Below are 12,841 nucleotides of genomic sequence, written 5' to 3'. Positions count from 1 at the left end.
TTAGATTATTCGCGATTCGGCCGTGGAAAATTCGAGAACGATTCACAAATATCCAAATTCCGATTATTGAATTATACCAGGTAAAGCGGAAGTAAAACACAGTCAGCACGGTCTTTGGGACGCAATGAGGAACGGACCGAGAGTAAATATCATGTTCAACTCATGCCGCTAAATAAAAAAACAATCATACCTGACTGCGGCTGACAGCCGCTACAAACAACGGCCAGTTGCTAGTTGCTACAAATATACGGTTACAGTAGATATATATATATGTAGAACTAGATGCAAAATGACGGACGACGTCACTGTTAGAACATGTATTATTGAACAGAGATGCGAAATGACAGACTTTCCGGCGTAAGTAAACAGCCGCCATCTTAAAGCAGTAGACCTCTCTAGAAGGCTCTGTTGTAGCGAACCTAATTAACTTTTTATCTAAAATACTCCTAAATCGGCAGAATCTTGTCTTGAATATCTTTAAATGATAAAATAGTTTTAAAACTTTGACAAAAGTAGACAGAAGGGAAATTATGGAATAATGGGAGCAATTTTAACAACTGCAACAGTTGATTCACAACATTAAATTAATTGAATCTAGTTTAAAGCTGCTGATACAGAATGTGGACTGGAGTTATTTATTTACTGTTATTTTTGTATATTTGTTTACTGTTATATGTTAACTTGATACTGAAATAGTAGTTTGGTTTAGCCTGAGAGGATTTTTTAACAATTTTGGAACTAATGTACAAAACATTAAAAAGGAGGGGGATGCATCAATAATTGTTTTATAATCGAATCGGAGCCTCTGAATCGTAATCAAATCGTTAGGTGCCCAAAGATTCCCAGCTCTAGTATTATTAATATATACTGTATTCTTACTGTGTTATTGTAAATTGGTTAAAAAAAAAAAAAATTGTGTGTGGGGGCAATAATAACGCATATCGCAATAATTTATATTTACGATAAATTTGTTATCGACACAGGCCTAAACGCAATTGCTTCGAGTGGGTGGGTATGTTGTCTTCTGGGCTGAGGAGGTTGTTGTCAAGGAAGTACATCATTGGCTGTCGCCTTGTAAAACTGCATTGCCCCCCAGGGCCTATATCGTTTTCACGTGGACCTGCAACATCGTTCGAGTGGAGACGGAACCAAGGCGGAACCATGTAAATGCAAATATGAAATGTGTCGTATTTTCGGATCGTCACCATGTAAACGGTCCGTTCGAGTGGCATTGTAATTGCAAGTAGGTCTGAGAAATTTGAACAGTTAGAGGCCTATATTAGACAAAGAATTGGACAGCATTTATATTTGTAAACTAAAATGGCCATGTCTCAACTTTTTATTTATTTATTTATTTAAATTTGTTGACGCCATGGAATTTGAAACGTTTTTTTTTTAATCAAAATGATACATTTCCACAGTTTAAACTTTTGACATGTCATCTCTGTTCTATTCTAAATAAAATATAACTTTAATTCTAAATCATTGCATTCAGTGTTTGGTCACAATTTGCATAGTCTTCCATATGATTTGGAAGGGACCATGTGCAACCTTGGATGAACTGCCATCTCACGTATCCTTGCAGTTAGGAAAAAGTGTATTGATTTCTTAATATGACTCATGCAGGTGGAGACACAAAAGACAAAACCCAAGGTCTGTTAAACTTCCTCTTGACATAACACTATGTCTTGAATCTACATAATTTGCAGATGATTTCCATGAAATAATCCATTCTTTAAAGGGAGATTTACAGCCTAGGGAGGGGGAAAAAAAAACTGACGCTAAGGAACCCGCACCCATTCAGGAAAACAAATAAGACAATTCCAGACAGATCTTTGTTAACAAAAGTGCATCACTCGATGAGCTATTTCATGTGGAGGTAAAGAGCGGAAAATGTGAAGACTTTGCGGAACACCATAAAAGGAGTACATCTCCCACTGGGGGCAAATCACGTTCGATGCTCACATTTCCTGACTGATTCATTGACAGCACTTCCTTGACCCAGACTTAAAATGAAGGCGGTTTTGTCTACTTCTAGCACAGATGGATGAGCCTGCGGGCCCTCAGCGATACAAACAGTAAGCTCTTTTTGCCGAACACACCCCAGAGACACTAATTATGGGCCTAGCAACCCACCGCAATTGAAGCCAATTTTTTTGTCGTTTGTCAGAAGAGCACGATAAACACACCCTATTACATACCTACAGAGGAGAGTGTTGTCACGATCACATAATTATGACTTCATGTTATTGAACAGTACAGTACCTGCCCACCAAGAGCCTGGTGAACATAGTGCATCAAAATAAGTCAATTTATAGTAAAGGTTGACAAAATACCTTGCACTGAATACACTCACGTGTTCAGCCATCTTAACTCATTGCCTGCTATTGACAACGATAGACGTCCAATTTACTAAAACTGGGAGGACTAGCTGCGAATGTTCATGTTTCAGTGCCGTGTACAGTGCTAGACGTCCAATCCATTGTGACTGCAAGGGCTGGCAAGGAATGATTGCTGTCGGCCCTTTCAGTCAAGATGGATTGTGGACATCGAGCGCCATCAATAAATCCCCCGTTTCAACAACAGAGGATTGGACTGACTCAATCCTTATTTTACTTACATCCATTTTTCTTCTTTTTCTGTTTATAAATATAGTGACAACATTTAATTTTTTTTTTTTTTTACATTTTTACAATTACATATTTAGCAATATAACTGCACATTTAATGGAATTGTTCAGTAACGTGCACCACATTTTAAGAAGACTACCAACGAACATAAATTTGAACCGGAAAAACAAAAGTGTGGAATAGTATAGACAAACTCCAACTGCCCATACAGAAACTGGTGAAAGTGTATACATTCTTGTTGACTGTTTCTATCCTAATCCTTCTCCCACAGGAAAATGGTGTGTTTGAGTACTAATCCGACCAATTTTGGAAACTTATCCCACAGTGAATCAAGTTGGACGTAGCCTTACGTTTTCATGCATTCAACACATACACAACACACTACACACATATACTAGTCCCTCTAAAAAAATAGCATATTGTGATAAAGCTCATTATTTTCTGTAATGTACTGATAAACATTAGACTTTCACATATTTTAGATTCATTACACACAACTAAAGTAGTTCAAGCCTTTTATTGTTATTATATTGATGATTTTGGCAAAAAAGTCCAGAAAAACCAAAAATCCCTATCCCAAAAAATTTGCATATTTCATCCGACCAATACAAAAAAGTGTTTTTTTGTACAAAAAAAGTCAACCTTCAATTAAATGTATCAGCTACAGTGGAGCAAATAAATATTTAGTCAACCACCAATTGTGCAAGTTCTCCTACTTGAAAAGATTAGAGAGGCCTGTAATTGTCAACATGGGTAAACCTCAACCATGAGTGACAGAATGTGGGGGAAAAAAAAACAGAAAATCACATTGTTTGATTTTTAAAGAATTTATTTCCAAATTAGAGTGGAAAATAAGTATTTGGTCACCTACACACAAGCAAGATTTCTGGCTGTCAAAGAGGTCTAATTTCTTCTAATGAGGTTTAACGAGGCTCCACTCGTTACCTGTATTAATGGCACCTGTTTTAACTCATTATAGAGGGACTTTTTCACTATGTACTATGTAATTGTGGTTACAAATTACATTCAAATACGTTTATTTGAATGGGTTTGAGTCTTACCTCAAAATAGCGATTTCTCTTTGTCAATGGCCTAGCAGCCACAAAACAGCCCACTTCATCGGAGTTACCATGGTACCTGCAAAGACAATATGAAAACAACTTCACAACATTCCAGAACATTTTAATGTGTGGAATATAGTGCTGCAACGATTAATTGATTAACGTGAGTTATTTGATAAGAAAAAAAGCTCGGAATAAAATTAATCTACATCGAGGATTTGTCTAATTTGAGTGGAGTTGTCATGGTTTGTTTTGTAAATGTTTGCATTTAGTTTTATTGATTTCGGTGGATACATTGCCCTCTAGTGGCAACAGTGAATATGAACTTATTTAATAAGGCTGAACCCAGCTGCTCCATGTTAAGACCAACATAAGCTTTTTTGATTCGTAATTCAGTTTATAAGTATATTTAGCAGTTTTTGTGGGAATGTGTTTGAACGATTTGTTAAGAGCATTATTAAAAAAAAATTTAAAAAAAGCTGTTATTTTCTAGCATTTGAACTACCGTAACTGACTTTTGTGATGCAAATTAGCCAATTGTTCTTTTGTTGTACTTAAATCATTTATTTATTTACTAAGCTCAGTATTTATTTTTAAATGCATTTATTGCTTTTGTGAAATGAAAGTGCAATTTTGCATATTTTGAAGAGACACTGGGGAATTTTATTTTTGTACTCGCATTTAATACTCTTTTGAAAGTGCAATCTTAACAAGCCTTTTTTTTTTTTTTTTTTTTTTAAACACTTCTTAAATTTATTATGTAATGCATTGAAGGTTCCTAAACCAATTATTCAAAGTAATTGATAGAATAATGAATAGATTAATAGAGGACTTAAATAATCGATAGGTGCAGCCCTAGTGGAATATAACAAATTCATGATTGTGGAAGCCGTATTTTGTCTTCCCTTCATAGTAAAAGCAATTAATGAACTAGTACACACTTTGGCCATTACCTGAGCACATCACCATCCCTTAGCATTCTTTTCATGCGGTCCCGGTAGCGTAGTGGTCGTACTTCACGAATTTCTCGTATTCGCCTTCTCAAGTTCAAAAAGCGATAATGGAGGTTGATATCTTCCATTTGTGGAAATCATCACAATCTGAATCCCAAAGAAATAAATTGGATTATTCAATCACATACAGTCAAGACAAACGACACACGAAACGTAATTTCATACGGAAGGCGGAGGTGGGTTACGTATTCAGTTCCCATATGTCTGTATGTTTGTGTTCAAGATTAGAGGTGTGTGAAATTTCCTATTTTTAGATTATACGCGATTCTGCCGTGGAAGATTCGAGAACGATTCACAAACATCCAAATTCCGATTATTGAAATATGCCAAGTAAAGTGGAACTAAAACACAGTCAGCGCGGTTTTCAGGACGCAATCAGGAACGGACTGAGAGTAAACATGATGCTCAACTCATGCCGCTAGATAAAAAAACAATAATGACTGGCTACGGCCGACAGCCGCTACAAACTACGCCCACGTAATGCTACGGTAGATATCACATGTATATAGAACTAGATGCCAAATGACAGACTTGCCGGCGTTAGTAAACAGCTGCCATCTTAAAGCAGTAGACTTCTCCGGAAGGTTGTTGTAGCAAACCTTCTGAGCGAACCTAATTAACTTTTTATCTAAAATACTCCTAAATCGGCAAAATCTTGACTTGAATCTATTATCTCTAATCTCTTTCACATGTCGAAAGCAGACAGAAGGGAAATTATGGAATAACGGGAGCAATTTTAACAACTTTAACGGTTGATTCACAACATTAAACGAATGTAGTTTAAAGCTGCTGATACAGAATGGGAACTTGAGTATCCTATTTACTTTTTTGAACTGTTAACTTGATACTGAAATAGTAGTTTATTTATGCCGGAGAGGATTTTTGTAATTAATGTATGAAACATTAAAAGCAGCTAATAGCTGGGGCGGGGGGCATCAATAAACGATTTATAATCAAATCGTAGCCTTGGAATCGTAATCGAATCGTTACGTGCCCCAAGATTCCTAGCCTGGAACTCCAGACTCACCGCTGTTAAGTGTTTCAGCTAAAGAGTCTGGCGACCGTTCAGCGGCTCAAATTCCCAGGGCGGAGCAAGCCACGGCAAACAAAAAGCGGAGTGGACCAATCAGCGACGCCGGATGTGACGTTGGTAAAGCGACAAAAAACTTTAGCGCGAGGACGTAAATACACGAGGAAAGCGGAGAACGGAGAAGTTTATTCAACATGGCTAGCACGAGACAGTTGCTGGGGTTTTAGCGACTGGATGCGTTTTTGGTCATTTAAAACTGAACTTACCACGGAGTGGAACATATTCTTGGCTCTCCCGTTCGCCATCTGTGTTGTGGACCGTGACGTTGCTCGTTAGGAATACGTCACACAAATAAACAAATGTGATTGCACGGTCGATTTCGTTCGGGCTCGAGAGGCCATTAAGGGGCTGGGTTACAGACTATTCTCACAGTGTTTGAAAAATACAGGGAGAGCAGTCTGGCCGTGCCAGGCAACAAGATTCCCACCTCTATTCAAGATACCAACGAACAAAGGGAATATTAGCTAAACTACAGGAAATTTTGTAATACGAAATAGAATGGGTGATTAAATGTGAAGAGTAAATTGGTGAAATACTGAGAAGGGAAAGAGTGATGACATTTTGGGACATGAGGGCAAAGGCAGAATGCCCACTGTTCCAAATAAGGCAATGCTTTAAATTTGGCTGCATAGCCAGAAGACTGCTCTCTCAGACTGCTCCTCTAGTCTTTCACGGTTTTTAGTAGCAAACGAGAGCCTTTCCCAGATGACTCGGGGCAAAGTCAGACTAATCCATTGACTGCTTGCTGGTACATACAGAGGCAGACAACACTGTGTAGAAATGGAAATTTTGAACAGACTAGTCCTTCTCAAAAAAATAGCATATCGTGATGAAGCTCATTATTTTCTTTAATGTACTGATAAACATTAGACTTTTATTTATTTTAGATTCATTACACACAACTGAAGTAGTTCAAGTCTTTTATTGTTTTAATATTGATGATTTTGGCAAATAAGTCAAGAAAAACCATAAATCCCTATCTCCAAAAATTAGCATATTCAATCTGACCAATACAAAAAAGGGTTTTTTCATGCAAAAAAAGGCAACCTTCAGTTAATTATATCAGCTATGCACTCAATCCTTGGTAAGGGATCCTTTTGCACAAATGACTGCTTCAATGCGGCTTGGCATGGAGGCAATCAGCCTGTGGCACTGCTGAGGTGTTATGGAGGCCCAGGATGCTTCGTAGCGGCCTTAAGCTCATCCACAGTGTTGGGTATGGTGTCTCTCAACTTCCTCTTCACAATATCCCACAGATTCTCTATGGGGTTTAGGTCAGGAGAGTTGGCAGGCCAATTGAGTACAGTGATGCCATGGTCACTAAACCATTTACCAGTTGTTTTGGCAATGTGAGCAGGTCCCAGGTCGTGCTGAAAAATGAAATTCTAATCTCCATAAAGCTTTTCAGCAGATGGAAGCATGAAGTGTTCTAAAATCTCCTGATAGCTAGCTGCAGTGACCCTGTCCTTAATAAAACACAGTAGACCAACACCAGCAGCTGACATGGCACCCCAGACCATTACTGACTGTGGGTACCTGACACTGGACTTCAGGCATTTTGGCATTTCCTTCTCCCCAGTCTTCCTCCAAATTCTGGCAACTTGATTTCCGATTGACATGCAAAATTTGCTTTCATCTGAAAAAAGTACTTTGGACCACCGAGTCCAGTGCTGCTTCTCTGTAGCCCAGGCCAGGCGCTTCTGCCGCTGTTTCAGGTTCAAAAGTGGCTTGACCTGGGGAATGCGGCACCTGTAGCCCATTTCCAGCACACGCCTGTGCACAGTGGGTCTGGATGTTTCTACTCCAGACTCAGTCCACTGTTTCTGCAGGTCCCCCAAGGTCTGGAATCGGCCCTTCTCCACAATCTTTCTCAGGGTGCGGTCACCTCTTCTGGCTGTGCAGCGTTTCCTTCCTGCCACACTTTTTCCTTCCTACAGACTTCCCACTAAGGTGCCGTGATACAGCACCCTGGGAACAGCCTATTCACTCAGAAATTTCTTTCTGTGTCTTAGCCTCTAGCTTGAGGGTGTCAATGATGGCCTTCTGGACAGCAGTCAGGTTGGCAGTCTTGCCCATGATTGCGTTTTTGAGTAATGAACCAGGCTGTGAGTTTTTAAAAGCCTCAGGAATCTTTCGCAGGGGTTTTGAGTTAATTCGTTGATTCAGATGATTAGGTTAGTAGCTTCTTTAGAGTACCTTTTCATGATATGCTAATTTTTTGAGATAGGGATTTTTGTTTTTTCTTGACTTTTTCACCAAAATCATAAATATTAAAACAATAAAAGGCTTGAACTACTTCAGTTGTGTGTAATGAATCTAAAATATATGAACGTCTAATGTTTATCAGTACATCACAGAAAATAATGAACTTTATCACAATATGCAAATTTTTTGAGGACTAGTACAATGCCTTGCATTGGCAGTCAAGCGAGTGAACTACTGCAGCATCAGTGACATTAGCCTCCTTGACTGAAACATCACATATGCCTAAGCACACACACACAAAAAATAATGTATAATATATAGTTTACTTTAAAAAATGTCGCACTGTCTGAGACCCATCCAAAGTTGAAACAACATTGCATAATTGTGGTTAAGTCATTAAACATGGATGTGATGATGTACTTGTATAACAGCTCTAACAACTCATTTAGAATACGAGCCTAGACTGAAGAAAGCGTTCAAATGGTTTTGGGAAGCAGATCAAAAACAGAAACTTCAGTAGGGAGACATGTTCGTACATATAACAACGAGTTATTATAGTTCGAAACATGTACTAGGCTTGGTTTAACGTACAACGACTAAGGTTTTTCCTCTAGTGCTTTACTCCACTTACTTATGTAATCAGAATACTAAAGGGTCATTGGAATCATATGTTCCATTACTGTTTTATTTCACTCACAGAACACGGACGTGTATTTAAATAAAATATTCATGATACTGGGTTGAAGGCAACCTCAAATACATGAGATAAACAATTGTCATCTGCAACCAAGTACAATCCTATTTCATAATACCTGTACATTAGTGAATATCCGCCCCGATATGGTATGTCCAAAGATAAACAAATGTACAATTAAGACATTTTACCGACAGATATATTAGGTCATGTACCGCACCGTAAGATTCCCAAAAGTATACGGACACGGTTGGCCGGCGGCTAGCTGCGACACTTTCACGCTAAGCGGTTAAAAGCGCTGACAAGACATTCATATGTCATTTTTAGCTCAAATTAAATGTATTCCCGCTTTTGCATATTACTTCCTTACTCTTTGACAAGTCGCAACTCGACGTTCCTCGGACTTTCTCCCAATTTTAGCCAGCTGAAGTCTCACTCCTTGTCCACTCTTCAACCGGTGTTCCCGGAAGTTCCGCCTCTGCAGCCAATCAGAGCAAGGGATTAGCAAAACGTGCGCGTCAATATTTTTACGTGCACGTGAGTAACTGCGCCTGAAGTTTCTCAGCGTTTACAAGGATAATGTCAGGAAATAAGTAATATTTTATGAATATACAGAAAACGTAGATTTTTGTTTTCATATTTGGAGTTGGTGCTGACGTGTTGTTTGTTTTTATTAGATATGTTAGTGAGTGATCCCTCGTTTTTCGCGGTTAATGGGGACCATATCCCGCCGCGATAAGTGAAAAACCGCGAAGTACCGCATCCCCGACCCCCAGCCCCCCATTTTTTTCTGTATGTGCAATGTATTTATTCTGATGTAGCATTGGAAAGAGATACATATAAGCAAGCCCGTCGACAGTCGGGTGGCAACCAGGTATGTTGTCCCGGGCCTCAGGACCATAGGGGCTCCTGAATGACCCTTAACTCATTCACTCCCAGCCATTGTCACCGGAGCAAGGTCCTTCGCTCCCGGCCGTTTGACTGGATTTTGACTGATTTTGCAAGGCCCACAGAAAATTCTGTTCTATTGCTATATAAACATGGAACCCACCCAAAAAAGATTAGACTCTCTTCTTTCAGCAGAAAAAAAAGTTAGTTCATATCTTTTTCTATTCTTTAGAAATCAGCATTAGAAAATAGCTTAGTTTGAGCAATTTTCCAATTTCTGATGAAAAAACAATTCAATTCAGCTTCTTGTAAAAGCATACATTTCAAACATAACTTACACTATCATAATTAACACAGCTATTTTTCGCTTTTGTGACATCCCAAACATCTGAATAATGTTTTCATTCTACAAAATAACATAAACAACAAGACAAATGGAGGTTTTGATCACAACGTAACAATTTATTTACACATAACTAAACTATTGAACCGCTGAACCATTTGCGCACATAACAACGGGGAAGGCTCTCGGCTGCTCCTGGTTGAATGAGGTGGTAATCTGATGAGTCCGGATCAAGATCTGTCTCACTTTTTTCATCATCTTCCTCATCTTCATCGTTGGTTTCAACCTCGGGCTCAAGAGTAACGCAATGTGAGCTCCGCAGAACGCGTGTGGAACCTGACGCTGTTGTGGCCGTCACCATCTGTCTCATCAAGATAGATTTTTAAAAAATCCTTTCTTTGACAATGGTTTCGTTTTCTTTTCAAAACACTCCTCCAGTGTCGTTTGCCTTTTTTGTCCGATCATTCTCCACATTTTTCTTGAATTCTCACGCGTCTCGACAAGATCCCTCCAACTTCCGTTTCCTATTTTTCTTCACTTCCTTTCTAGGCCCGAGATGAGTTCTTACAAAATGCGCTACTGCCCTCCAGTGGCCAGTTTTATTGCTTTAAAATTAGTTTTGAGCATTGTGCATTGCAGTTTAGGTGCAACAGAACCTAGAGATGCCTCTTGTCAAAAAAACGGAAAAGACATAAATACGTTTTTGGGACACTGAAACCATTAAAAATAGAACATATTTATAAGTTTTTGGGAGCAAATGAGTTAATTTATTTAGCTTTACATTCACATATTTCTAGTTTTATTTAAATCATTGTCTGATTAAATATATGTTCTACTCGATATATACTTAAAAACCTTAACATATTAAATATTTCCAATATATATTTTTTCCTTTTTTTTTTTTTTTTTTTTAACATTTTACATTCGCCATCACCGTGACCAGAGCCCGATTCGCGTCTGTCACCGGTCGCTTGTAGCCTATTGAGCTGCGGTATCACAAGACATGCTGCTTGCGTAAGAGAGAAAGCGATGGGAGATCAGGGATATATGTTAGTCTGTGGGGAGCAGGTGCGCAAGGCTGATCAGACTCAGGTCCGGCGGCTGGATTTATTTTGGGTTTACAACCCACTGTGTATTATAATACACAGCTACGCATTTTCTTGTCTTTGCCAGTAACTGTAGCTGAAGGAGAGCGAGCCCTCAGTAAAATGAAAATAATAAAAAACTATCTACGCTCCACCATATCACATGGCAGGCTTAACAACTTAGCCATGCTCTCCATTGAGCGTGAGCTTGCTCAAAAACTGGATTTCACTGATGTTATAAATGACTTTGCTGTCAAAAATCTAGGCGCATCACTGTTTGAGGGCTTGATAACCCCAGAGATGTGGAGGGGGCAGGCACAGGATGTTTAGTTATGCTGTTTATTGCTTAGGAGGCAGGCATAGCACTCTCAGTTCTATGGTATTGTAGCCTACATGGAACAATAGATGGAAATTGTTTGTTTATATTGTGTCAAATCACATTACGGGCTGTTAAATTTAACTGTCCATCTTATATTAAATAATTGGAAAATTTCCACTGTCATTGCTTGCAAAGCGTTAAAAGTATGTTGCCATGATAAGCCGGTGGCAGGGGTGGGGTGGGGGGGCTATAATGGTGTCTTGTTCACGGGCCCCTGCAAGTTTGTTGACAGCCCTGCATATACGTAAGCATATAAGACATGTTTTTTCACGTTTTTTTCCCAAAGGTTAATTTTTAAAAAAGTATATCTATACATACATACATACATACATATATATATATATATATATATATATATATATATATATATATATATATATATATATATATATATATATGTTTTTAAACGCTTCAAACGTAATAATTATGATACATTTTGAACATGTTACTGCCCCACCAAATTATTTTTAAACAAGAATAAAGTAGGAGTAGAAAAATGCTTGCCTTTAAATGCTTCACTGAGTGAGTCTACTCAAATCCGCTTGGAGCTGCTCACTTACACACAATGAGTTGCCACAGCAACTGTTTAACAAGTTAAAGAATGATTGACACAAAATCAAACACAATAACAAAAATTGTACAATAATCATATTTTCTATAATTCAATTTCAGTAGGTTTAACCCAAAAAGTGTTGTTGAAGTACGAAGTCATCAGCTCACCATGTGGCCACTAAAGCCCCTTTCACATACGCCTAAACACTGTTTAAATCCCAGGATTTAAAGGGGCAGCCCTTGTATGTGAAAGCAATTTCCTTGGTCGACTGACACGGAGATTACGCGGACATATATTGAGTCGCGTCTTACTACTATGTCGGGAACTTTCCCGGGACGAGGTGTATGTGAAAGCAAACGTTAAATTCCCAGGTCACAGCACAACGGTTGATGATGTAAATACTGTATCATGGTGGGCCGATCGTCACTTCCTTTCTTCCCAGTAAGATGAAAAGCAGTAAACAAACATCGCAATTATCAACATAGCAAGCAAGAAATAGCTAAATTATTCTGAAAACTAAACGAAATTAAATTTTCACTGGATCGTAGAGCGGAGGAAGAGAGTCCATCGTCCATCTTTGGCAATGTGTGGTTTATTTTGTTGCCGATGTCAGGGTCCGCAACTGCGGAAACAAGGTTGTACCTCAAAGAAGAAAGCAACGGATGGATCGTTCAAGGGTTTATTAAATACAAACAAAAATACACGCGATCGCGGAAAAGGGGGAATAACACAATTTGACCAACATTGTGACAGCCAATGCCGACATAAAATGACATAATGCCCAGGTAATAGAAACGCGCCAGCAGCCCTCCCCACACAAAGAGCGCCAGTGGGCAACACGGGACATGTCTGCGAAAGTGTCCAACCTGAGTCATTCCCGGGATATCTATTCATGCGTGA

General features: G+C 38.8%; 1 protein-coding gene across 1 annotated transcript in view; it reads right to left on the bottom strand.

Moving 5' to 3' along the window:
* spryd3 (SPRY domain containing 3) overlaps positions 1-9,170 on the bottom strand; it is a 58,713-nt gene extending 49,543 nt beyond the window's left edge. Inside the window, exons 1-3 of the mRNA XM_057845937.1 lie at positions 9,064-9,170; positions 4,645-4,791; positions 3,692-3,767 (exon numbers count right to left, since the gene is read on the bottom strand). Of these exons, the coding sequence (XP_057701920.1) occupies positions 3,692-3,767; positions 4,645-4,772 (204 nt within the window). The 5' untranslated portion in view covers positions 4,773-4,791; positions 9,064-9,170. The remainder of the gene's footprint in view (positions 1-3,691; positions 3,768-4,644; positions 4,792-9,063) is intronic.
* Between the last annotated feature and the right edge of the window lie 3,671 nt (positions 9,171-12,841).

This window comes from Corythoichthys intestinalis, chromosome 9 (genome assembly GCF_030265065.1).
Source record: "Corythoichthys intestinalis isolate RoL2023-P3 chromosome 9, ASM3026506v1, whole genome shotgun sequence".
Taxonomy (NCBI): Eukaryota; Metazoa; Chordata; class Actinopteri; order Syngnathiformes; family Syngnathidae; genus Corythoichthys; species Corythoichthys intestinalis.
This window is presented reverse-complemented; position numbering and strand designations above follow the sequence as displayed.